The sequence below is a fragment of the Capra hircus genome (assembly GCF_001704415.2).
Source record: "Capra hircus breed San Clemente chromosome X unlocalized genomic scaffold, ASM170441v1, whole genome shotgun sequence".
Lineage (NCBI taxonomy): Eukaryota > Metazoa > Chordata > Mammalia > Artiodactyla > Bovidae > Capra > Capra hircus.
The window spans coordinates 30,181,495-30,209,339 of record NW_017189516.1 but is presented as its reverse complement, the minus strand read 5'-3'; the positions used below and the strand labels follow the sequence as shown (position 1 = coordinate 30,209,339).

At 45.2% G+C, this 27,845-nt stretch overlaps 1 protein-coding gene and 1 non-coding gene across 3 annotated transcripts; one reads left to right on the top strand and one right to left on the bottom strand.

Moving 5' to 3' along the window:
• Positions 1-27,324, bottom strand: CXHXorf38 (chromosome X CXorf38 homolog). 2 transcript variants are annotated; one of them, XM_018043941.1, is made up of 7 exons: positions 27,023-27,322; positions 26,721-26,855; positions 20,219-20,338; positions 18,307-18,456; positions 16,742-16,915; positions 2,936-3,098; positions 1-2,496 (listed from the first exon to the last, which is right to left on the bottom strand). In XM_018043941.1, the coding sequence occupies exons 1-6, from the start codon at positions 27,236-27,238 to the stop codon at positions 2,937-2,939; spliced, it is 957 nt and encodes a 318-aa protein (XP_017899430.1). In that variant the 5' UTR covers positions 27,239-27,322; the 3' UTR covers positions 1-2,496; position 2,936. The 2 variants fall into 2 exon arrangements, with proteins under 2 accessions (XP_017899430.1, XP_017899431.1); XM_018043942.1 differs by lacking the exon at positions 26,721-26,855 and having other exon boundaries at positions 27,023-27,324.
• On the top strand, positions 8,510-8,581 carry TRNAW-CCA. The gene has a single exon. It is a non-coding gene; the product is annotated as a tRNA-Trp (tRNA).
• Positions 27,325-27,845: the final 521 nt, after the last annotated feature.

The window sequence follows — 27,845 nt, the reverse complement described above, 5'->3', positions numbered from 1 at the left end:
TGAAAGCGCCACAGTTTTATAGCATGCTATGCATCGTTATACATTCTGCTTTTCCATCTGTATGTCTCAGACATCATTTCCTAGCAAAGCATGGCAGCCTTACCTCCTCCTTTTTTAACAGTCGTGCAATTCTCAGCAACATGGATGTGCTGTGATTATTTAACCGGTCCTCTCTCCATGGCCGCCTGCCAAGACTGCTGTGAACACCCTTCTGTGCACGCTCTGTGCCCGCGCACAGAGATCCAGAAGGTTGATGTTCCTGTACACACAGTGTGCTTTAAAGCCCCCTCTGGACGTGTCTTCTTATACTAAATGCTGGCCACACCTCGTGGGTCACAGGATCTTAGTCCCTCACACCAGGGATTGAACCTGGGGCTCATGCAGTGAAAGTACTGAGTCCTAACCACTGGACCACCAGGGAATTCCCTGAATTCATTTAATTCATCAGAGCAGACAATAAATCCAGTAAGATGAGAGCTCGCATACCATTGTCCATACTGTACAAATCTTCACTTTTGCATCTACTTCAGTGCCTGACATGTGGCTGACACTTGATAAATGTTTGTTTGGTAGATAAGGAAAAACTAGATAGATACAAGAGGAATGAAATGAAAGTATTCATAACCCAAAGTTCCTAAGGCGAGAAACCAGATCTTAAATTGGTTAGTGAATCAATATTTGATTTGATCCCAAGTTTTGTTACTTTATATCTAGAAACTATGAAACATTTCATGAAGTTTCTTCGTTTGGTTGGGGGGGGGTTCCAAGATGAAAGAAAATTGCCACTGTATTACTGAAGTCTTCTAAAGGTATTCCATGAAATGAAGGGAGAAAGAAAAAGCAAGATTAAAGACCAAATAGTAGCATGAAAGATGAAAGCAGGAGGTTACAGGCATATGTGCATTCATCCAGGTTTTACACAATTACATTCAATGCATTTTAATGTAAAAATACACCAAATATATCCCCCACCCCCATTCCCTAAAAATCGCATCCTTGATGGGCAGCTGAGTAAGCAAAGGAGCAGGGCTTCACTTGGGCTCGGACTGGAAGCGCTTTCTCCAGGCAGTGGGGAATGTGGCAAGTCTGTCCCTGAAGATCCAGGGGCAACATGGCCTAGCTCAGCACCGCTGTGCTTTTGTGCTTAGGCACTCAGCCATCTCCAACTCTTTGTGACCCCATGGACTATAGCCCACCAGGCTCCTCTTTCCATGGGGATTCTCTAGGCAAGAATACTGGAGTGGGTTGCCATTTCCTCCTACAGGGGATCTTCCCAACCCAGGGATCAAACCCAAGTCTTCCGCACTGCAGGTGGATTCTTTACCATCTGAGCTACTAGGGAAGCCCAAGAATATTACAGTGGGTAGCCTATCCCTTCTCCAGGGGATCTTCCCAATCCAGGAATCAAACCCGGGTCTCCTGCATTGCAGGCAGATTCTTTACCAGCCGAGCTACAAGGGAAGCCCACTGGCTTTGGAGATGAGCAGACGTGGGGGAAGGTGAGGGTAAGGCTAATCCCACAGACTACTGCACACAACAGGACAGGGGTTTGCAGTTCAAGAAACAAATAGGACAAAGCTGAAAGTGGATGACTTTTGGGGTAAGAGGAACAGAGTGAATCTGTGAAGTTGTTGAAAGAAAATGATGTCTTTGAACTTCCATAAGAATGTTCAAATTTCCTTCTTAAACCTCATAACAAAGGACCCATCTTGGTTAACAATGTAATGAATATTTATATCTATGAATACCTCTACACTATCAGCTGACCCTTTAGTTAAGGAATATTCATCAAGCACACACGGACCACACCCTGCACTCAGCACTTGGAATAACTGAACAGAAAGAGCTGTGATACCAGCCTGGGCCCTCCCCCTATGCTGTCAGTCAAGTTACTGTGTTCTCAGCCCAGCTCTCTGTCTTACCGTCTCAGGCTACCAGAAAGGGGAACTCACAGTTCTGTACTAACTGGAAATGCTGGCAAGAAGGAAGGATTTCTATCTCAACATCAATACATCACAGCCCACCTGTGGGCATCCTCACAATTGAGACTTTGAGGCAAGGGTGTGTGTGCCAATGGGCAGAGAACTCGGCGTGGCCCTTCACAACAGGCCTGGCTGAACACAAGCCTAGTTACTGTTGAAGCAGTTAGAGTTTTAGGAGCAGAAAAGAATGTCACCTTTTAAAGAGCAACACAAAACGAAAAACAAAACCTGAAAAACAAACCACAACCAAAAAAAAAACCCTGGATGATACCAAGTTTGGTACAAGAGTATCTAATATTTTTTGGTTGGTACAGATAACACCACCAAGCTTGTGAATGTTAAAAAAAAATAATACTCCCAAAGAGTCAAAGGAAGTCCAGGAGAAGACAATACAAATCCCTTTTTGTTTGAGTGGAGTACTCAGGAGAGTTTTTCCTTTTGCCCAGAAAAGATGCCTGAGATGGAAGCCTGGGCAACTTTCACAGAACACGCCTGATCTTTGTGGAAGGTCGACCTAAAATAGAAGAGAACATTTAATTTTCTTCATGAGGGAAAAAAGTAAAACACTGAATACCATTACTTTAATGAGCTTTCCTTATGAAAAGTAACAAGTTGCCATTATTAACGTCACAGCTAAGAGCAAGGCATCACTGCTATCATTTTAGGACTGAAGCGCTTTTTGATTGTCATAAAGTTGATTCATGTCAGGCTAGCCGAATGACTTCAGGTATACTTGACTAAACAAAGCTGGCAGGGAGTTTATTTTGAATCAGTTCAGATGTGAGACCCATCAATTAGAAAGAGCACAAAGCTCCGTGTTCTTTCTTTCAAATAACAAGGACACAGTGAGACTTCAGATGAGACCATGTGTGCTATGGCCTTACCTAAGGGAACAGACATCAAAGAGACAAGGCCATTCAGTCCTTATTTAAATATCATATGCTTAAACCCACCTCAGGCCTTCCCTTCAGGTGTCTGTACCCCAGGTTCCTTTGAATCTGGTTTTAGATGCTGTTGACGGAGGCTGTCCAGCTTCTGCATATCTTCTGTCAGACCATTTCTAAGATCCTCATTGTTTCTTAGAAATTCTTTCACCACTTCCAGTTGGTTTAAGATCTGTACAAAGAAACCATACAATGCACAGCTTAGCTAATTTTATACCAGACTTGAAATTCAGAGGAAAAACTTAACTAGCTCCAAGACTGAGTCCTGCTCCTGTGTCTACCGATAGCTGGTTTGGGGACCATACAAGTGAGTGTTTACTTGCCTCCTTAAAAATTTTTGCTTTTAGGGGTTAATATCCAAAATATATAAAGAACTCATATGATTCAATAGCACAAAAACTACCTAAGTTAAAAATGGACAAAGGACCTAAACAGGCTTTTTCCCAAAGAAAAATGGCCAACAGGTACATGAAAAAGTGCTCAACAGCACTAATCATCAGCAAAATGCAAGTTAAAACCACAATGAGGTATCACCCCATACCTCTTAGAATGGTCATCCTCAAAAAGAGAGAACAGATGCTGGTGAAGGTGTGGAGAAAAGGGGTGCATGAGCACTGTTCATAGAAATGTAAATTGGTGCACACACTTTGGAAAACAGTATGGAGGATCTTCAAAAAATTTAAAGAGGAACTACCATATGATTTAAAAAGGAACATACCATACGTTTAAGGTCAGGAAGGGTGGTGGTGAGGAGATACCCCTCGTCCAACGCAGGGAGCAGCGGCTGCGCTTTGCTGGAGCAGCCGTAAAGAGATATCCCATGTCCAAGGTAAGAGAAACCCAAGTAAGACGGTAGGTGTTGCAAGAGGGTATCAGAGGGCAGACGCACTGAAATCATAATCACAGATAACTAGCCAATCTGGTCACACTAGAACCATGGTCTTGTCTAACTCAATGAAACTAAGCCATGCCCATGGGGCCACACAGGACGGGCGGGTCATGGTGGAGAGGTCTGGCAGAATGTGGTCCACTGGAGAAGGGAATGGCAAACCACTTCAGTATTCTTGCCTTGAGAACCCCATGAACAGTATGAAAAGGCAACATAATAGGATACTGAAAGAGGAACTCCCCAGGTCAGTAGGTGCCCAATATGCTACTGGAGATCAGTGGAAAAATAACTCCAGAAAGAATGCAGGGATGGAGCCAAAGCAAAAACAATACCCAGTTGTGGATGCGACTGGTGATAGAAGCAAGGTCCAATGCTGTAATGAGCAATATTGCATAGGAACCTGGAACGTCAGGTCCATGAATCAAGGCAAATTGGAAGTGGTCAAACAGGACATGGTAAGAGTGAACGTCGACATTCTAGGAATCAGCAAACTAAAATGGACTGGAATGGGTGAATTTAAGTCAAATGACCATTATATCTACTACTGCAGGCAGGAATCCCTTAGAAGAAATGGAGTAGCCATCATGGTCAACAAAAGAGTCCGAAATGCAGTACTTGGATGCAATCTCAAAAACAACAGAATGATCTCTGTTCGTTTCCAAGGCAAACCATTCAATATCAGGGTAATCCAAGTCTATGCTCCAACCAGTAATGCTGAAGAAGCTGAAGCTGAACGGTTCTATGAAGACCTACAAGACCTTCTAGAACTAACACCCAAAAAGATGTCCTTTTCATGATAGGGGACTGGAATGCAAAAGTAGGAAGTCAAGAAACACCTGGAGTAACAGGCAAATTTGGCCTTGGAATGCGGAATGAAGCAGGGCAAAGACTAATAGAGTCTTGCCAAGAAAACACACTGATCATAGCAAACACCCTCTTCCAACAACACAAGAGAAGACTCTACACATGGACATCATCAGATGGTCAACACCGAAATCAGACTGATTATATTCTTTGCAGCCAAAGATGGAGAAGTTCTATACAGTCAGCAAAAACAAGATCGGGAGCTGACTGTGGCTCAGATCATGAACTCCTTATTGCCAAATTCAGACTGAAATTGAAGAAAGTGGGGAAAACCACTAGACCATTCAGGTATGACCTAAATCAAATCCCTTATGATTATACAGTGGAAGTGAGAAATAGATTTAAGGGACTAGATCTGATAGAGTGCCTGATGAACTATGGAATGAGGTTCGTGACACTGTACAGGAGACAGGGATCAAGACCATCCCCAAGGAAAAGAAATGCAAAAAAGCAAAACGGCTGTCTGAGGAGGGCTTACAAATAGCTGTGAAAAGAAGAGAAGCAAAAAGCAAAGGAGAAAAGGAAAGATATAAGCATCTGAATACAAAGTTCCAAAGAATAGCAAGAAGAGATAAGGAAGCCTTCCTCAGCGATCAGTGCAAAGAAAGAGAGGAAAAGAACAGAATGGGAAAGACTAGAGATCTCTTCAAGAAAATTAGAGATACCAAGGGGACATTTCATGCAAAGATGGGCTCCATAAAGGACAGAAATGGTATGGACCTAACAGAAGCAGAAGACATTAAGAAGAGGTGGCAAGAATACACAGAAGAACTGTACAAAAAAATCTTCACAACCAAGATAATCACGATGGTGTGATCACTTTAGAAAGCATCACTATGAACAAAGCTAGTGGAGGTGATGGAATTCCAGTTGAGCTATTTCAAATCCAGAAAGATGATGCTGTGAAAGTGCTGCACTCAATATGCCAGCAAATTTGGAAAACTCAGCAGTGGCCACAGGACTGGAAAAGGTCAGTTTTTCAGTCTAATCCCAAAGAAAGGCAATGCCAAAGAGGGTTCAAACTACCACATAATTGCATTCATCTCACACACTAGTAAAGCAATGCTCAAAATGCTCCAAGCCAGGCTTTAGCAATACATTAACCGTGAACTTCCAGACGTTCAAGCTGGTTTTAGAAAAGGCAGAGGAACCAGAGATCAAATGGCCAACATCTGCTGGAGCATGGAAAAAGCAAGAGAGTTCCAGAAAAACATCTATTTCTGCTTTATTGACTATGCCAAAGCCTTTGACTGCGTGGATCACAAGAAACTGTGGAAAATTCTTCAAGAGATGGGAATACCAGACCACCTGACCTGCCTCTTGAGAAACCTATATGCAGGTCAGGAAGCAACAGTTAGAACTGGACATGGAACAACATACTGGCTCCAAATAGGAAAAGGAGTACATCAAGGCTATATATTGTCACCCTGCTTATTTAACTTATATGCAGAGTACATCACAAGAAATGATGTAAAACCTGGAATCAAGATTGCCAGGAGAAATATCAATAACCTCCGATATGCAGATGACACCACCCTTATGGCAGAAAGTGAGGAGGAACTAAAAAGCCTCTTGATGAAAGTGAAAGAGGAGAGTGAAAAAGTTGGCTTCAAGCTCAACATTCAGAAAACGAAGATCCTGGCATCTGGTCCCATCACTTCATGGGAAATAGATGGGGAAACAGTGGAAACAATGTCAGACTTTATTTTTGGGGGCTCCAAAACCACTGCAGATGGTGACTGCAGCCATGAAATTAAAAGAGGCTTACTCCTTGGAAGAAAAGTTATGACCAACCTAGATAGCATATTCAAAAGCAGAGACATTACTTTGCCAACAAAGGTCTGTCTAGTCAAGGGTATGGTTTTTCCAGTGGTCATGTATGGAGGTGAGAGTTGGACTGTGAAGAAAGCTGAGCACCAAAGAATTGATGCTTTTGAACTGTGGTGTTGGAGAAAACTCTTGAGAGTCCCTTGGACTGCAAGGAGATCCAACCAATCCATTCTGAAGGAGATCAGTCCTGGGATTTCTTTGGAAGGAGAGCGAGGTGGGAGGGGGGTTCAGGATTGGGAACTCATGTACACCCATGGCGGATTCATGTCAATGTATGGCAAAGGCAATACAGTATTGTAAAGTAAAATAAAGTAAAATTTTAAAAATAAATAAATAAAAGAGACTGAAAATGCAAATAAATAAATAAAGCTGAAACTCCAATACTTTGGCCACCTCATGCGAAGAATTGACTCATTGAAAAGACTCTGATGCTGGTAGGGATTGGGGGCAGGAGGAGAAGGGGACGACAGAGGATGAGATGGCTGGATGGCATCACGGACTCGATGAACGTGAGTCTGAGTGAACTCCGGGAGATGGTGATGGACAGGGAGGCCTGGCGTGCTGAGATTCATGGGGTCGCAAAGAGTCGGACACGATGAGCGACTGAACTGAACTGAACTGAACCATATGATTTAGAAATTTGACCTCTGAGAAGGTATCTGAAGAAAATGAAAACATCATGCTGAAGAGATATCTACATCTACATGTTAATAGCAGCATAATTCACAATAGCTAAGACAAGGAAACAACTTGAGTGTCCATAAACTTATGAATGGATAAAGAAGATATGGTACATATACACAATGGAATATTACTTGGCCATAAAAAGATGGAAATCCTATCATTTGAGACAACATGGATGGACCTGGAGGGCATTATGATAAGTTAAATAAGTTAAGCAGAGAGAGACAAACACTCCATGATCTCACTTATATGTGGAATCAAAAACAAAAACAAAAATATAAATTCTTAAGAAAAGAGATCAGATTTGCAGTTACCAGAGGTGGGAATGGGTAAGTGAGTAAATCTTAAGTGATCTTACCACAAGGTAAAAAACATCTTTTTCCCTTTTTGGGGCATCTATATGAGATGATGTCATATAAATATAGGAAGTCCCCTAGAAAAACATTTTTAAAGATTTTTTTTTTGCTGTAAAACTTCCTGAATAGGTATATACCTATATGTGTGTGTTTATATACATATATAAATATACATATCTATATATGTATACATATACATATAACTATGATATATATGTATATAAAAAATAAAATGAAGCCCTTTCATTTTGAATTTTGTATCCATTTATTATAATTAAATATATATACACACATACATACGAGGGCTTCCCTGGAGGCTCAGTGGTAAAGAATCTACCTGTCAATGCAAGAGATGCACATACATACACATATATGTATATACACAGATACACAAATATATACACAAACACATATAAGTGTATACAGTCACACATATAGAGCTCTTTCATTTTGAATTTTGTACACATGTATGACTATTAAAGTTAGCCAAGGCTGTGGTCCTAGTGTGATTAGATTGACTAGTTTTCTCTGAGTATGGTTTCAGTGTGTGTTTCAGACTGGTTTCAAATAGGAAAAGGAGTACGTCAAGGCTGTATATTGTCACCCTGCTTATTTAACTTCTATGCAGAGTACATCATGAGAAATGCTGGACTGGAAGAAGCACAAGCTGGAATCAAGATTGCCAGGAGAAATATCAATAACCTCAGATATGCAGATGACACCACCCTTATGGCAGAAAGTGAAGAGGAACTAAAAAGCCTCTTGATGAAAGTGAAAGAGGAGAGTGAGAAAGCTGGCTTAAAGCTCAACATTCAGAAAATGAAGATCATGGCATCCGGTCCCATCATTTCATGGAAAATAGATGGGGAAACAGTGGAAACAGTGTCAGACTTCATTTTTTTGGGTTCTAAAATCACTGCAGATGGTGACTGCAGCCATGAAATTAAAAGACGCTTATCTTCCCTGGTGGCTCAGAGGTTAAAGCGTCTGCCTCCAATGCAGGAGACCCGGGTTCGATCCCTGGGTCGGGAAGATCCCCTGGAGAAGGAAATGGCAATCCACTCCAGTATCCTTGCCTGGAAAATCCCATGGACGGAGAAGCCTAGTAGGTTACAGCCCACGGGGTCGCAAAGAGTCGGATATGACTGAGTGACTTCACCTCACCTACTCCTTGGAAGAAAAGTTATGACCAACCTAGATAGCATATTCAAAAGCAGAGACATTACTTTGCCGACTAAGGTCCGTCTAGTCAAGGCTATGGTTTTTCCTGTGGTCATGTATGGATGTGAGAGTTGGACTGTAAAGAAAGCTGAGCACCGAAGAATTGATGTTTTTGAACTGTGGTGTTGGAGAAGACGCTTGAGAGTCCCTTGGACTGCAAGGAGATCCAACCAGTCCATTCTGAAGGAGATCAGCCCTGGGATTTCTTTGGAAGGACTGATGCTAAAGCTGAAACTCCAGTACTTTGGCCACCTCATGCGAAGAGTTGACTCACTGGAAAAGACCTTGATGCTGGGAGGGATTGGGGGCAGGAGGAGAAGGGGACGACCGAGGATGAGATGGCTGGATGGCATCACTGACTCGATGGACATGAGTCTGGGTGAACTCTGTGAGTTGGTGATGGACAGGGAGGCCTGGCGTGCTGCGATTCATGGGGTCGGAAAGAGTCGGACATGACTGAGCGACTGAACTGAACTGATGACTATTAAAAATGTCTACATATGTACATTTATTACTATTCAGTATTTATAAAATATACATACCTATTCACTAGTAGTAAATATACTGGTATAAAATTAAAAATGAACACAGGGTACAAGGTAAAAAGTTGGTTCTCTTTCACATCCTGTCCCCAGTCACTCAGCTCCTGTTAGAGGTGACCACAGTGAAGTTTCTTGTATCTCTTCCAGAGATACTCCATGCATTTACATGTGAACACATGTATATGTGCACACATTTTTAAAATTCCAGTTTTACTGAGATGTAATGGGCACATATACATCTTACAAAAACACAAATGGCAGCATATTAGATGTTATGTAACTGATTTCTTTTTCTGTATCAGAATATAAAGAGTGGCCTCATTTTTTTTAATGGCTAAACAGTTTTCTAGTTATGGATGTTTCATATTTTAACATATTATTTCAAGCCTTCTGCTAAGAGAAATGCTGCTGTAGTAACTAACCTGGGACATGTGTCATTTTGCATAAAGTGACAGGTTATTTCTAGGATCTACTTTTAGAAGCAGAATGGAGTTTTAATTAATAGAGTTTTCTGTTTTAATGTTAATAGATTTTGCCAAAACTGTCATCTCTGGAGGTTACAGCAATTTAAACTCCCATCAGTAACATACTTCCTGACATTTAAACTTAATAAAAGTATGTACTCTCAGAATAGTACCACAGACACGTTTTCACTCAGCTTATCCCAGGATACCCTCAACTGGTCACTGTGCTTATCACAAAGAGGAAAGTTATTAACCTTTTGGGGGTATGGTGAATTTTTTTTTCAAATAAGGGACCCCCCAATTCCAAACTAGGTCAAGATGATCAAAAAGTGATGGAGTACCCTACTCCTAGCAGAGTGGTGGTTCTTTAATTTTAGAGATGTCCCCAATTGATTCTGGTTCCGGACGCCTAGTGGAGAACACAAGCAGGCACCAGGTTATTGCGACGTGAGAGAATGAGAGAGTCAGATGCAGGATAATGGCTGCCAGAGATGGGAAGGAGGGGAAGACTGGCAGGGACTTGGGGCCAGGATGAACAGGGAACAAAGCTGAGGTCTTCAGGTAGGTTACTAAGTAGATGGGGATGTTCCCTTCACCTGGAGCTGGGTTTTTTTTTTTTTTTTCAATTTATTTTTATTTTTTGGCCAGGCATATGCGATCTCAGTTCCCTGACCAGGGAACGAACTCGAGCCCTTGCAGTGGAAGCTCAGAGTCTTAACCACTGAACCACCAGGAAGTCCTAGCTGGAACTGTTTATTACATGGCTAGAAACAAGCCTACAGCCCCTGAAAGACTGCTGTTGCTGTTGTTGTTTAGTCACTAAGTTGTGTCTAACTCTTCGTGACGCTATGGACTGTAGCCCACCAGGCTCCTCCGTCCATGCGATTTCTCAGGCAAGAATACTGGAGTGGGTTGCCATTTCCTCCTCCAGCAGATCTTTCTGACCCAGGGATCAAACTCGCCTCTCCTGCTTGGCAGGTGGATTCTTTACCACTGAGCCACCTGGGAAGCCCCGCCTGAAAGATGTGTGCTGTGCTTAGTCGCTCAGTCATGTCTGACTCTTTGCGACCCCATGGACTGCAGCTAGCCAGGCTCCTCTGTCCTCGGGAATTCTCCACGGAAGAATACATGCCCTCCTCCAAGGCATCTTCCTGACTCAGGAATCGAATCGGGGTCTCTCACATTGCAGGAGGATTCTTTACCAAGTGAGCCACCAGGGAAGCCCCTTAAATAATAAATTTGGAAACCAAAAAGATGTGCAACGAAGCTTATATCAGTGATGTTATTCACAGTGGACGTTAGTCACCGTGGGTACTGCACTGTTAGCGCTTTTTGCCTGTGCCAGGCATTCTAGATGCAGCCCGGGGTCCTTCCCACTACTGCATTCTCGTCAGATGCCTGAGACCATGCTGGCCTGGTCTCTGCACTAAGATGGACTGGGGTCCTCCCTCCCCAGAGACCTTCTCATTTGATGTCTTGAGAGCTATGATCCTTTATGCTGTCACCTCCTGACCCTCTCTGCTCTTGAAATGTGCTTCACAGAGGTGATTATTTTAGCTTGGGGGGAGGATAGAGTCAAAAGGAGTTTTTTTAATTATTAAGAATGGGGAAGTCTTGTGCACCTTTATATGTTAAGTGGGAAGAGGAAGTAAAGGTGGAAAAACTAAGCACTAGAAAAGTATGGAATGCAGTTGGACAGACTTGGGTATTGAAACCCAGCTCTGTCACTTAACTAGCTGTGTGACTTTGGGCAAGACTTGACCTCTCTGAGCTTATTTCCATATATGCAAATAGAGGATGACCATACATTTGACAACCAGGATTCTTGCAAGGGTTAGATATAATCTACTAAAAGCACATCGCACTACATCTGGTACATTCCTTCCTTCTGACAATCATTTAACAAAAGTATCGTGAGAGTTAAATGGATGACTCAGAAGCTGGAATGAAGACTGCCAAGGGGAATTATCAACAACCTCAGATATGTAGATGATACTACTGTAATGGCAGAAAGCAAAGAGGAAGTAAAAAGCCTCTTGATGAGTGTGAAAGAAGAGAGTGAAAAAGCTGGCTTAAAACTCAACATTCAAAAAACTAAGATGGATCCAGTCTCATCACTTCATGGCAAATAGATGGGGAAAAAGTGGAAGCAGTGACATCATATTTTCTTGGGCTCCAAAATCACTGCGGTCAGTGACTGTAGCCATGAAATTAAAAGATGCTTGCTCCTTGGAAGAAAAGCTATGACAAACCCAGACAGTGTTATTAAAAAGTGGAGATACCACTTTGCCAACAAAGATCCATGCAGTCAAAGTTATGGTTTTTCCAATAGTCATGTACGAAAGTGAGAGGTGGACCATAAAGAAGGCTCAATGCCAAAGAACTGATGCTTGTGAATTGTGCTGAAAAGACTCTTGAAAGTCCCTTGGACTACAAGATCAAACCAGTCAATCCTAAAGGAAATCAATTCTGAATGTTCATTAGAAGGACTGATGTGGAAGCTGAAACTCCAATATTTTGGCCACCTGATGCGAAGAGCTGACTCATCGGAGAGGACCCTGATGCTGAGAAAGAATGAGGGCAGAAGGAGAAGGGAGCAACAGAGGATGAGACGGTTGGATGGCATCACCGACTCAATGGACATGAATCTGAGCAAACTCAGGGAGACAGTGAAAGACAGGGAAGCCTGGCGTGCTGCAGTTCATGGGGTAGCAAAGAGTCAGACGTGACTGTGTGATTGAACAATTCTGAGCCTACTATGTGCCTGGTAGGCACTATTCTAGGCAAAAGATGGTTAGTGAGTACTCTCAGCACGTAAGCCAAAACCCCTGCACTTGTCTTTGACGCCTTTCCTTCTCTCACACGCCATGTGTGCCCCCCTCTTCTCATCACCTCTACTCTTCACCCTTCCACCCTGGCCGAACTAGCACCCTCTGACCAGGTAACTGTGGCAGCCTCCTAACATCTCCCTAGTTCCGTCTTTGGTCCCCGGACAGCATTCTCTACATGGCGGCCAGTGTACTCCTTTTATTGTCCTGCAGCGTTGCTGCCATCTCAGGAGGAAGAGCCTGGGTCCCCCCAATGGCTCACAAGGCTTCCCTTCTATCTGCTCCGACCACACTCCCCCTATGCTGCTCATATCGCCATGCCCTCGGCCTGAACGCTCCTCCTCCAGATCTGCCACCTGTCACAGCCCAACATCTGTCCCCATTCGGCCACTCCTGATCCCCACACTCTGCTCCACACAGTCCTCCTCTTTCTAAATGCCCCATCATTACTTATTACATGGACCGTTTACCATCTGTCTCCCCCATGGGGACCTTTGTTTTGTTCACTGATGCACGCCAAGCTTCTAGAACTGTGCCTTGCACACGTCAGCACTCACTCATGAACTAAATCTGGACTTTAACGAATGGAGTGTCAATTACATCCTTTCCCCACCTGCCTCGACTGCATTCTGTTGCTGTCCTTTCTCCCCAAGCTTCCCTATGAAAGTGGCTCCCCCACCAGGGTTTAAAAAATCAGTAATGATTTTAAAAAACAAACACATGGACACAGAGGGGTAGGACTGACATATATACACTACGGTGTGTAAACCAGCTGGCTGGCGGGGAGCTGCTGTATATAGCACAGGAAGCTCAGCTTGGTGCTCTGCGATGACCCACAGGGACGGGAAGGGACAGTGGGGGTGGGAGGGAGGCTCAAGAGGGACAGCATGTATATATACATAGAGCTGATTCGCGTCATTGCATAGCAGAAACTAACACAACACGGCAAAGCAATTATTCTCCAATTTAAAAAAAACGATGTGCAAGGTCTTTACATGTTTGTTAGCCACTTACGGCGCTCGACGTTCTTTTGCTGAACTTTGAGCCCCCGAGATCCTAACAAAGCAGATGTGTGTGAAGGGCTCTTGGGTGAAGGGCTGCTCCCATTTGGCTCTGAGGTGAACCACCCTAGCCCTGCAGCTCTAACGAACACCAGAAACATTCACCAAAAGAGTCCCATGCTCATAATACAACCACTGTATTTCTTGATTCCTTACTGCACTTTTTCTCATATTTTAACATCTCAAATGAGATTGCACTTTACGATTCATAGCACGAGCTTGCATGCTAAGTTGCTTCAGTCGTGTCCAGCTCTTTGCAACCCTATGGACTATAGCCCTCTGGGCTCCTCTGTCCATGGGATTCTCCAGGCAAGAATGCTGGAGCAGGTTGCCATGTCCTCCTCTAGGGGTCTTCCTGACCCAGGGATCGAATCCGTGTCTCTTAGTCTCCTGCATTGGCAGGTGGGTTCTTTACCACTAGCGCCACCTGGGAAGCCCACCATGTATCTTACAGTAAATGAGCAGCGTTTTTTTTCTTTGAAAGTAACTGAATCAGTGATGCGTCATGCAATTCATAGTGTTTTCCAGTCACTGAAATTTGGTTTATCAAATCCTCTGACTTTGGAAACTAACCCGAAAGAATGTGAATAATCATACATGGTGCTAAAATTTCAAAAGAAGTCCTTTCCACGCATCGTGGATAGACAACCTGCAGCTTCTGAGATAACGTGCCAATCAAGCCAAACTTACACTGTGATCAATTGAAATATCAAAAGAAATGCCATGGTCTACTGAACAGAAAGCATGAAAAATGAGAATTTATCACCCCTATCTAGAGACTTTGGGACCCAGAGGACAAGTCAATTAACCCCAATTTCTTCTCTGTGAAATAGAGATAATGAGGGGTCAAAATTTCCAATTGCTAGCTCCTTGATGACATGACAGGAGACAGGATAACCACTGCGTGGCATGTGGAAAGGCAGGCTCAGGGTCAGAGGGGGGCAACCCCTGGGCCAGCCCTCATGCCCCAGCCCTGAGGCCTCTCACGCAGCAGCACATGCTCCTCAGGGTTGCTGTAAAGCAGCAAATTGCCAGGGTCCCTTCCTACTCTCAACTGGTAGAGACTCCTGGTTTCAGTGTGTTGCTACTGATGCATTTTGCTCTTTGTTACGCGAACAGGAAAAGAACTGCAGCTCCCTCAAGGAAGAAGACAGAATTTCTGATGACCTGGGGTCCATGAGCCTGAGCGCCTGGTTTTCATCTGTTGGCCGACTTTGGGGGTTAGTTCTAATGGCATTTTCAAATAAAGCCAGATGAAACAGATGGATTTAGAAGACAGATTTCACAGTCTTTTTCATCATCTTAAATACCTATTGAGTGCCACGGTGGGTGTGCCCCCAAACCAGTGGTATCCAGTCCCTGTGCCAAAGGAGTCCATCAAGCTGAGTGAAACACCTGGGTCAGGGTCAGGCGACTTAACAAAGGCACATGGACCAGTACAGAGCATGGCCTCAAACAGGAAGTACATACTTCGTACTAAAATATGCTGTGTTTTATACGAGAGCCTGGATGGAGGCGAGTTTGCAGGACAATGTGTGCGTGCTGTCACTTTAGTCACATCCGACTCTTTGTGACCCCACTGACTGTAGCCTGCCAGGCTCCTCTGTCCATGGGATTCTCCAGGCAAGAATACCGGAGTGGGTTGCCATGCCCTTCTCTAGGGGATCTTCCTGACCCAGGGATTGAACTTGCGTCTCTGTCTCCTGCATTGGCAGGTGGGTTCTTCACCACTACAGCCACCTGGAAAGCACTTGGGGGAGAACAGATATAAGTCTATGCATGGCTGAGTCCCTTTGCTGTTCACCTGAAACTATGATAACATTGTTAATTGGCTATATTCCAACACAAAATAAACAAGTCAAAAGAAAGTAAAGTTCAAAATCAGCCTATTAAAAAATAAATAAAACACGCTACTTTCCTTGGACGAAGTGGAATGGACAGATAAAATGACCTGTCCAAAATCTCCTGGGAATCTGGAATTCTAATCCAGCAGGATATTTCTAAACTTTACAACAATATAATTCTATTATTCTTAACTTTTTTAAATACCTTGCCTGTAACAAAGGAGATTCCTAGCTCCTGTACTTGAGACCCTCATTAGCCTGCAGTGTCCAGAGCTAGAAGCCTTGTTGATCCTTTAAACTTTGCCACCTCCTGCTGGGTCCAAGAAATCTCACTGGCAACTACAAGCCATCAGCTTTGCCCGGCAGTGCCTCCAGAACTTGGCTCCCTGTCCCCTGCACACCTCTAGCTTATGTCCTTTTTCTCTCATCCTCACACAACTACAAGAGCCTCCTGGCTTGTCTTCAACCTCTGATTGCACTAAGACTTCACTTTGCAAAAGCCATGATCTAATCTATTTCATTTACTCTCTCTTGCTTTAAAACCTCTGTTGGCTGCCAACTGCTTTGAGGGAATAAGGTCCAAACCTCTTAGTGCGGCACAGAAAACCTTTCAAAATGTGGCTTTGAGTTGCCAGACCACCGTCATACCTGACCATACCTCCCTCCTACACTGCTTTGTCACTGTCCAGCCCAGGCTAGTCTTTCATGCCTTGGCAAGTGCTGTTTCTTCTGCCAAGAACGCCCTTCTGCTCTTGCCAATTTTCCAAACTCTGATTTGATTCTTAGTCCCAGTGATGGACAGGGAGGTCTGGCTGCAGTACATGGGGCTGCAAACAGTCGGACACGACTGAGCGACTGAACCACCACCACCACCACCACCCAGTGAAATAGCATCTCTCAGCAAAGCTGGTTTTGCAACCCCTTCTCCCCACCTTGACCTGCAGACACTCCCCAGAGCCTGAGGCTCAGGATTCCGTGGTCACCCTGCCTGTAGTTTTCCACTCAGTGGCACATACTAGGCACCCAAATGTTTGCTGATCAAGTGAAAATATTTAAGGGTAACAGTATTTTATGCCAAAAGAATATTCATGTCTGGAAATTATTTGACTTTTCAATCAGAAACATAACTGGTGACAAGTTAAAATGAGCTACTCTTCCTCCCTGGGGCCTTTCTTGACTTTGTTTACTCACATAGAGGATATAGTGAGTTTTTGGTTTTGTTTTTTTTTTACCTCTTCAGGCAACACCTCTTGTTCTTTTACTTGAAGATAGAGCTCTTGAAGTTTTTCCTTTAGTAATTCCATTTCTATCTCGTTTACTTGGCTCTCACTCAGGTAAACTCCTTTGTCACACCCATCTCGCTGATCTTCCTCAGGGATGTAAACAGCCCAGTCAGATGTCAACAGCTGTTGGGTTACCAAACAAATAGATGAACTGAATGGAAAATACATTTTTAAAAAAAGAGAGAGATATTCCACTGGGTTACATAAATGTGAAAGGGAAAGTCACTCAGTCATGACCAACTCTTTGCAACCCCATGGACTATACAGTGCATGGAATTCTCCAGGCAAGAACACTGGAGTGGGTAGCCTATCCCTTCTCCAGGGGATCTTCCCAACCCAGGAATTGAACCCAGGTCTCCCACATTGCAGGAGGATTCTTTACTGTCTGAGCCACCAGGGAAGCCCAAGAATACTGGAGTGGGTAGCCTATCCCTTCTCCAGGGGATTTCCCCAACCTAGGAATCGAATCCGGAGAAGGCAATGGCAACCCACTCCAGTACTCTTGCCTGGAAAATCCCATGGGTGGAGGAGCCTGGTGGGCTGCAGCCCGTGGGGTCGCTGAGAGTCGGACATGACTGAGCGACTTCACTTTCACTTTTCACTTTCATGCACTGGAGAAGGAAATGGCAATCCACTCCAGTGTTCTTGCCTGGAGAATCCCAGGGACAGAGGAGTCTGGTGGGCTGCCGTCTATGGGGGTGCACAGAGTTGGACATGACTGAAGCGACTTTGCAGCAGCAGCAGCAGGAATCAAATCAGGGTCTCCTGCATTGCAGGTGGATGCTTTACCAGCTGCCCTACCAGGGAAGAATTTATAATTAAACATTGTTGACTGGATCCATTCTAATATCATCCCGTGACCACAGAAAAGCTGCTCAGATGAATCACAATTCTGACTTCATGTCAACATGCTTACTTTCTAAAATTTTGTTTAAATCTAATAAGCTTTAAATTCTAAATAAGTGACTGTGAACTGTAATATATGATGATCTTTTACTTTTATCTGGCTTGTTTCATTTTTTCTATTTCATATTCAAAATTTCCACTTGATTTTGTTTATATTTTCCAATTTCTCCATGTCTTTGTTTTTTGATATTTTTCTCAAGCTTTGGTATACATATATATAAATAATTTGTATAATATATATATTTTAAGAAAACATGAATTTTTGCCTAAAAACTTAATGACATTTTGATTCCACTTGTTTGACTTAGTATGAATAAAATGCTAGATTTCTAATTTAAAAAATAGATATGCAACAAGTAACAAAGGTTTACTGTATAGTACAGGGAACCACAGTCAATATCTTGTAATAACCTATAATCGAAAATAATTTCAAAAATAACATACATGTATATGTATAACTGAATCATCTTGCTGTGCACCTGAAACACTGTATATCAACTATACTTCAATAAAAAATATATATTAAGAAAAATAAATAAATAAGTGACTGTGGCTTCTTTTACCTCCCCTTAGTTCTTTATACCAGAACTGCTAAATGTAATTTTTACCTGTTCTATTTGGGAGTATACTGCCACAATCTCTGGGATATTCTTGAATTCATTTAGAAAATTTTGGATCTTCATCTGAAAATCTCGTAGCCATACAGAAGATACTTTCATCTCTGAAGAATGCATGATCTCGTTACGACACTTAATCACCTACAGAAAGACCAAAAAAAAAAAAGAGAGAGAGAGAGAGAAACCTTCAAAATCCAACAGTGGGGTACACTGAGATTTTGGAGCTCCAGAGAAAAATCACAGAAAGGCCTTGTTCATTCTAAAATCCACAAGTGTGTGGCCTGCAGGTGTTGCCAAGGCTTATTCAACCCCCTGTCATTTGAAGACTAAATTAATCAAGGTAAGAAATATAAACAAGAGTACAACTGTCCTGACTCCTTGAACTCTTGGGTGAATCTCTCTTACACAATCCTCCAAATGCCCTAACTTAAAAACACCCGCCAGGGTTTTCATAGTGGTTCTGTGCTTAAGAATCAGCCTTGCAATGCAGGGGACACTGGTTCCATCCCTGGTCTGGGAAGATCCCACATGCCTCCATGGTGATGGGCATGGGCAGCTGAGCCCATGGCCTTACTACTGACCCTGCATTCTGGATCCCGTGAGCTGGAACAACTGAGCCCATGCACCACAACTACTGAAGCCCCAGAGCCCACGCTCCACGAGAGGCCACCACAATGAGAAGCCCACACACTGTAACTAGAGAGGAGCCCCTGCTTGCTGCAACTAGAGAAAAGCCCACACAGCAACGAAAACCCAGCAGAGCCAAAAATAAATACGCATTTTTTTAAACACCTGCCAAACAGCAAGAGTATTGGCTACTGGCTCTGAAAATACCCAAAGGCTGAAGCAGACAATGCAAAACTCTTTTAATGTTAATATATAATTCCTGCCCAGTCTTCCACATTCTTAATGAAAAGCTATCAAAGGGGTCAGTTTTTTATTGTGACAGTTTTTGTCTTTGCTGATGGTAAAGGACTCTCAGTCCCTTTGGCCGCTGGCATGCTAGCAAAATATACATGCATTTCTGCACCGATTATAAATAATCTGTGTGTGCCATATACACTTTTTAATGATCCTCAGAGTAACAAATGCACCAGCGCTATCCTCTGGTGAAACAGAGACAGCTGAAATCTCCCAGAGGATGTCTGACAAGCACAGTGATCTGTTCTGACACTGTTTATCTACTCATGTTTATATTTTCTTTAGGTCAAAGTAACTTGGTCTTTCAACTGTTTACGCTTCCCTGGTGGCTCATATGGTAAAAACCTGCCTGCAATTTGGGAGACCCAGGTTCAATCCCTGGGTCTGGAAGATCCCCTGGAGAAGATAATGGCTACCCACTCCAGTATTGCCTGGGAAATTCCATGGACAGAGGAGCCTGGAGGCCTATAGTCTATAGGGTCGCAAAGAGTCAGACACGACTGAATGACTAACACTTTTACTTTCAACTTGGTCTTTCAACTGTTAGCCAATGAGATTGAGAAGGGCAGGACTCAAATACTAGCATCCAATGGAGAGAATGATGCATTGCTCTGTATTTGTTTTTTTAATATGGAAAATTACTTTGCCTCAGTTTATGACAGAACAGGGAGGAGAAATTTGAGGTTTGCCAGTTTAGTGACACACAGTACAACGGCAGGTTGTTTAACAACTTGGGAAAGTTCAATCAGGGAGAGCTGAAGGGTCAGCTGCTTTCACACGGGGGTTCCAGACATCACAGCAGGTACATGTGACGAGAGCGCTGCTCACCTGCTCAGCAATGCCAACGGTGGACCCAAGTCTAACTCCTCTGTGCACCACTGTCTGGGGGAAAGACTGTGAGCTCCACCCACGTGGCTGCTTTAGCAACACAGGGTGTGGTTCCTGCTTGGCAGCATCTGCTTGGCAATGTGAGGGTTCTTACCTCTGTGACTTTTCTTCGATCAACCACGAAGTGATCGCAGGAATTGATGAGATTCAGAAGAGCAACTGCGTCACATTCCTCAGGTCCCGTTTTGTCTGCCAGTCCTCGGGGCATGAAGGCCTGCAGCAGGGGAGGCCCAAGAGGCTCATGAGTCTCCTCCAAGCCAGAGACATCTATCTACACGGGGCTAGTGGAACAAAAAACGTTATCTGCCTGTTTCCCCAAGGACAACTGAAACTCTCTTGCTGAAGTTAAATTAGAGCCTCATGAGTCCACAATGCAAGTCAGGAAACACTGCGTCAGCCAAGCCTCAGCCCAGGGCAGTAACTGAAGAGCTGCTTTATCTGTCCCCCTGCTGGTAGAGACACTTCCACACCTGAGCTAACTGTCCTTTCTTAACGGCATATAAGCAGGAGGCAGGCGTAGGAAGCAGGCTTCCCCAGTGGCTCAGTGGTAAAAGAATCTGCCTGCAAGGCAGGAGACCAGGGTTCGATCCCTGGGCTGGGAAGATTCCCCTGGAGAAGAGAATGGCTACCCACTCCAGTGTTCTTGCCTGGAGAATTCCCATAAACAGAAGAGCCTGGCGGGCTACACTCCACAGCGGGGTGCAAAGAATCAGACAGGACTGAGCATGCAAAGAAAGAAAGGAGTAGAAAACACCCCTTTATTCCCCCTTAAGTTTCAATGGCTGAGTTTTTAAGATAATTTAAAACTAATACTTTGCTCCAAAGTGAAAGTTCAGTATGGTGGTAGAATGTGAAGAGTTTGGGCTTTGGAATGTGACAGAGCTGGGCTGCAAAACACTCTTCTGCCACCTGTCAACTGCGTGACCTTGGGCTAGTTATCTATCCTTAGATCTCTCATCAGTAAACGGGGGTAACTGTCCTCATCTACCTTGAAGGATGTTTTGAGAATTAAATGAGTCAATGCGGGTAAAGCACTTGCATGGTGCCTGGCACATCAGGATGCAGCTGCTGCTAAGTCACTTCAGTCGTGTCCGACTCTGTGTGACCCCAGAGATGGCAGCCCACCAGGCTCCCCCGTCCCTGGGATTCTCCAGGCAAGAACACTGGAGTGGGTTGCCATTTCCCTCTCCAATGCATGAAAGGGAAAAGTGAAAGTGAAGTCGCTCGGTCATGTCCAACTCTTTGCAATCCCATGGACTGCAGCCCACCAGGCTCCTCTGCCCATGGGATTTTCCAGGCAAGAGTACTGGAGTGGGGTGCCATTGCCTTCTCTGGGCACATGAGAATACACAGGCCACAAATGTTGGCAATTATGATGTTGATGGTGTAAGGTAAGCAGAACCTACATAGGCATTACAGATGGAGTCCCAGGGTGTGAGATACTAGATACAACAGAACGGCCTCATTCTAGCATGATCTTGACTTTGGTAGGATTTTATGGTGTGGACCCACAAAATGGTGTTTTAACAAGGCTTGAGTATATTTCTTTCCTGAAATATTTCCAAATTTATGTCTGAATGCACCAACTTTACCAAGCCACAAAAGAGTACATTCCTGCTAAGGGACTAAAAGAGATGACATATGAAAAATGACTCACAAAAAGAACTCTAAATAAAGAGACCTGCTGCCTTGACTACAAACACGTTTCTGTAGGCAGGCAACCAGCCACTTCCTATAGTGCTGCTCATAGTGCTATTTTGAAAAAGGCACGTGGCCGGGGCCAATGCCCAGCAAGGAGAATCAGGCTTCTCTTCTTGATAGTGGTTGAATGACACACCCTGGCTTCATATGACTGAGAATTTGTATACTGTACACTACGTGAAAGTGTTAGTTGCTCAGTTGTGTCCGACTCTGCAGCCCCCTGGACTGTAAGGGACTATAGCCCTCTAGGCTCCTCTGTCCATGGAATTCTCCAGGGTATCTTTCCAACCCAGGGATCGAACCCACATCTCCCACATCTCCTGCACTGCAGGCGGATTCTTTACCATCTTAGCCACCAGGGAAGCCCCCATCACTGTCTCTATCTTAACAGACACTGCCATGTCCCCACCCACTGAAAGAAGTTGATTATGGATGCTGCAAATGTTAACCAAAAACTTAACTAATGTATCACAGGCCAACTAATTTGAAGGAATGATGAAATGGAGAGGAAATGAAGAAAAGAAACATGGTTGAGAGGGCCATCCAAAGTGAGAGGGGCCTTGGTTGACTTAAGACCAGGCAGTTTCTCTTGCCCCTTACAAGGTATGTCCAGTCTGGCATTTTCTCACCAAAATAAACCCCATGAAGGTTTCTCCACATGAAGGTTTTATTCTAGTACTTTTTCCATTCTTCAGACCAGAAGCCAATGAGGAGGCTCCACTGCCTCCTTACCGCTGACATCTGTTTCTTAAAATGGCATCGACCACTGCTGCCTTCCAAATGTGACAGGCACACGGTGAGAGACACACCAGATTGCCTCTCACTACCCACTCCTGAAGGGCTTCCCAGGTGGCACACTGCTAAAGAACCTGCCTGCCAATGCAGGAGACATAAGAGACCCGGGTTCGATCCCTGGGTTGGGAAGATCCCCCAGAGGAGGGCATGGCAACCCACTCCAACATTCTTGCCGGGAGAATCCCATGGACAGAGGAGCCTGGTGGGCTACAGTCCATGGGGTCACAAAGAGTCAGACATGATTTAGCATGCATGCATGGACCCCCTTCTGTCTCCTCACTGAGTAGTAGAAGAGGCTGGAGAAATAAACAGGGGCCAGAACATGCTGGGCCTTACTGGCCTTGACATGGAGTCTGGAGTTTATTCTAAGGACATCAGGAAGCCATCCAAGGATTTTGGGCAAGGGAAGAAAGTGATCTAATTCCCACATGAAGACTGCACATCCTCCATCAAGGGTGAACAGAGCAGCAGAGGCAGGCAGGTGGGAGGCTGGCAGGAGAAGGGGTCCAGAGCCATGACCTAGAAAGGGTGAGGAAGATTCCAAAAATAATCTGCAAGTACAAATATGAGGGGGAAAGGGGGGAAGAGATGAAGCAAGAATGATTGTAGGTGGTTGGTGGTGGGGCACGGGGACAGGCTGGGAGGGGGAGATGAAGAATCCTGCTTGAGAAGACAAAGTGCCCAGGAAGTGAGGAAGTGAAAGCGTCACGTAACAGAGATGGGCTCCAGAGCACAGAAGACAGCAGAGAGCTGTTCTGTTGGCAGAAATGTAGTATTTAATATCTCACTCCACGGGCCTGGGCAATATCCACGAGGGGAGGAGAAGCGGGGAACAGAAGAGGCCCATGGAAGGCTAACGGACATTCAGAAGGAGCCTGAGGAGGAAGAGTTGGGGGGACAGGAGGATAGTCAGAGAGGAAGATGTCTCACGGCCGGGACGGTTTCAGGAAGAGGAGTGGCAGGCAGTGTGGCAGTGCTGAATGTCTGAGAGGTAGGAAGGAGGAAGCTGGAGAGCTGAAGGTCACATGTGCCCGACAAGACAGATGCAGTGGAGGGGCAGGGGCGGCGGAAGCCAGGGGGTAGTGGGTTGAAGAGTCAGTGGGACTGGAGGAAAAGAGAATTAGGCATAACGCACTTTTTGAGAGGTTCTACCGGGAATACATATGGGAGGCAGTTAGAGAAATGGGGAGAGAGCAGAAGGGAATGGATAAGGGGAGCTTTCATTTCCTTCTACAGTTTATTTTCCAAGTGTTTATTCAAAATTTTTTTTAAAGCAGCTTTACTAAGATGTAATTCATATACTATTATAATTCACCCACTTAAAAGTATACAGTTCTTTGCAATGACATGGATGGACTATGAGGGCATTATGCTAAGTGAAATGTCACAGAAAGACAAATACCATATGATCTCACTATATCTGGAACCTAAAATAAACCCCCAAACCCGAGCTCACAGATGCAGAGAAGAGACTGGTGGTTGCCAGAGGTTGGAGAGGGTGGAGGAAGGGGGCAAAATGGGTGAAGCGAAAGTTACCAACTTCCAGTCTTAAAATAAGTAAGTCCTGGGGATGTAGTATGTGAAAGTTGCTAAGAGAATAGGTCTTCAAAGTTTGCATCAGAAGAAAAAAAGATTGTAACCGCACATAGTAATGGATGTTAACTAGACTTATCATGATAACCATTTCACAAAGCATAGATCAAATCATTATGTTGTATGCTTGAAACTACACCTCATTAAAAAAAATTAAGCATTTACAGTTCACTGGTTTTTGGTATATTCAAAGTTGTGCAACCATTGCCACAGTTGATTTTAGGACATTTTCATCACCCCCCAAAAGAAACCCTCTACCCATCAACTATTGGCCCCTCTTCTCCTCCAGGCCCTGGCAACACTAGTCTACTGTCTGCCTCTATAGATTTGCCTGTTCTGGACATTGCATATAAATGGAATCATACACTAACTATATGACTGGCTTCTTCCACTTAGCATGTTTTCAAGGTTCAAGAAAAGATAGAGCATGTATCAGTACTTCACCCTCTGCCCCCATTAGTATCTTTATGTTACAAATACTTAATTTCTTTTTATGGCTAAATAATATTCCATTGTCTGGACAGACCACATTTCACTTACCCATTCATCAGTTGATGGACATTTGTGTTGTTTCAACCTCTTGGCTAGTGTGTATAGTACTACTTATTTGAATATCTGTGCACAGGTTTTTGGGCAGCTGTATGTTTCAATTTCACTGGGTATGTGCCTAGGAATAGCACTGCTAAGTCATATAGTAACTCTAAGTCATATAGTAACTCTATATTGAATCTCTTTTCTTTTAAAAAACTGAATAGACCAAGGCAATACTAAGACTATTTGGAGTAAGACTATAGGAGTAAGCTGGCAGGTCAGAAGAGTAGATAACTGGAGATTCAAAGTCGTTGGGCAGGTGGGAGGGGATAAGGTCCAACACTCAAGTGGAGGGACAGGGTAGTAAGAGGAGAGATGCCCTTCCTTCTTTGTAGCAGAAGGAAGAAGATGGTGCACACAGAGATAGGTTGGTAAGTCTGGCAGAAAGACGAGGAAGCAGGTATCTGGGGCTATCCGTGAACTCCAGGAAGCAAGAGCAAGATTAGAAACTGGGATGGAGGGTGGAGGGAAGGGCAGTTAACAGTTGTCTCTGGGAAACAGGAGCCCAGGGAGAGACAGAGCCTGAGGGCAGGGTGTTGGGCGGGGGCTGGTGATTAAGAACTGAAATCGAAACTGATCAGCTCCCTTCGAGCTGAAGTAGATGATGCTGTCAGGAAGGCCGGAGTTGGGGCCTGGCCAATGCAGAGAAAGGAGAATAAAGGCCGAGAAAACTGCAAAGGACTAAACAGAACGACGGACCATGGAATCTGGGCTAGCCGAGGAGACAAAGGACGTGGGGAAGGCCAAGGCTGCTGGGGACTGGGAAAGCAGGGGAAACCTCAGAGCTGTGAACACTGTATAGGGACAAGGGAGATGGGGCGGGAGATGTTAACAAGTGTGCTAAGAGTAAGGAGGCTGCTGGACACCACAGCTCCCTGTGCTGACACGGCCCCAGATGTGAGCCTGCAAGTGGGAGGCTGAGGTGGATGAAATCAGAGAATGCTCAAGCGGGGAGTCTAGAAACTGAGAAGATGGGGTTTGACTAGGTCTGCGAGTGACAGCAGTGATGAGGGGAAAGAGTGGCAGAAACAGGTGGCAAGGGCTTCAAATGGATTCTGAGGGCATGAAAGCAGCAGCTGAGGGACCTTCACTCTACACCAGTAAAGGGTAGAGTTTTAAGTCTTCTTCTCTAGGTGAAAGTAGAAGCTGGCAATTCTATGGCAGCAAGGAAAAAAAAAAAGAGAGAGAGAGGAAGAGGGTGTAATGACTGCTCCGTGATAGCCAAAAGTCTGGGGGTCACTGATATAGTCCAATTTCCTCATTTTTGAGGTTAGGGAACAGAGGCTGGCCCAGGACTGCACTTCTGATTCCCGCTTCCCAGGCACCTCCAAAGGTGAATGCAGGTTCGGAGGTGACTTCAACAGGCCCCTCCCACCCCCTACTGGGCTTCTGGCAAATACCAAAAAGTCAAAAAAATTCCTCCACCTGCCCAGCTAGTGAGTCACAGCGCCAAGACCTGAAAACAGGCCTAATAAACCCCCTTCTATCTTGCTGCCTACCCCAACCATCCTCCCCAAAGTTTTATGCCTTAGCTGCGCACTCATGGTCCTATCTTTGCCCCAACTTTCTTTGCTTTATTCTGCCATCTACATGGCACCCTACAGACAGAACAAGCAATTCAGGAAGCCTACTCTCATAAACGCCTTGCCTGCTCTTTCCTCTGCGCCTGTGTTCAGGATGCTCGCTCCACACCTTGCCCCAGCCACACCTGTTGAAATCTTCTACTTCACCAAGCTGCGCTGGGTCCGATATAACAGCCCTGAACCACCTAGACACTAGATCAAAAGCCCAATCTCTCTCTTTGCATCCGCTTGTGAGGCTTCAGCTTCTATAGAGACCGGACAGAAGCCCCGGGCTCCAGGTAACGCCTACCTGGTAGGCCAACTCCTTCTACCCTCCCGACCGCAGATGCTTACCTTGGCCACCTCCCAGGCATCGACCGGCCACAGGGCCGGCCGACAGTTTCCCCAGTGGACGTCTCCATTTCTGTTGGTGTGATGTTTCAAAATCTCCCGTTTCCACTCTGCGCACACCTGACACTGAGGCTGAAACTACAGGGGGCGGCGATGAGGAGGGGCCCGGGAGGGAAGGGCGGCATCTGGGCTTCGGAGCCTCGGGTAACGCGGTCGGTTCGGCTCCGGGGAGGGCACGAGATACTGCACCCAGGGAAGGGGACGGGCTGAGGGGCGACGGTCAAGACCGCGGGCCAGGTGCTCACCTGGCGGGCGCGAGGGCTGCACCGCGAGCCGCTGCTGCAGGCGGCGCGGGGACCCAGGCCGGGGGCGGCGGCGAGCAGGCTGCTGTGGAAGGCGAGCACCTCGCGGCCGACGAAGCCCTGCAAACAGCCGCGCAGCAGCAAAAGACAGTGGCCCGCTTTCACCCAGTTCTTATACTCGGCGCAGTTGAGGCGCACGGCCAGCTCAGAGAGCACCATGTCCAGACCTGGCCCGCGCGGCTACCGGGTGAGGGGCGGGGTGGACTGCCGTGCGCAGGCGCAGAAGCCTGGGAGCGCCGGAGGCAACAGAGGAGCCTTGGGCGTGGCCCCGCCCCCTTCCCGTGACTGGGTGTCCTAGTTTCCGGGGCAAGTCGGCCCCACCCCAGTCTTATAAGACAGCAGACGCGTAAGTTCTTTGTCTGGTGCTTGCCCAGAAAGCCTCTACCTAAAACTGTCCCCCTCTTCTCTGTTCCCCCAAACTGAAACCTCACCAGGCCCGATTTTAGCTCCCTCTCCTTGAGCCTGTGCTCCAGTTCTCTTACTGTAAAGCTGTAGGTGGTGCTCGGGCTTCCCTGGTGGCTCAGATGGTAAAGCGTCTGCCTGCAACGTGGGAGACCTGGGTTCAATCCCTAGGTTGGGAAGATCCCCTGGAGAAGGAAATGGCAACCCACTCCAGTACTCTTGCCTGAAAAATCCCATGGACGGAGGAGCCTGGTAGGCTGCAGTCCATGGGGTTGACTGAGACTTCACTTTCACTTTCTAGACGGTGCTCAAGGCCCAGTTCTTGGATTACATATGTTCCTTGCGTTATATAGTTCTAGGAAGT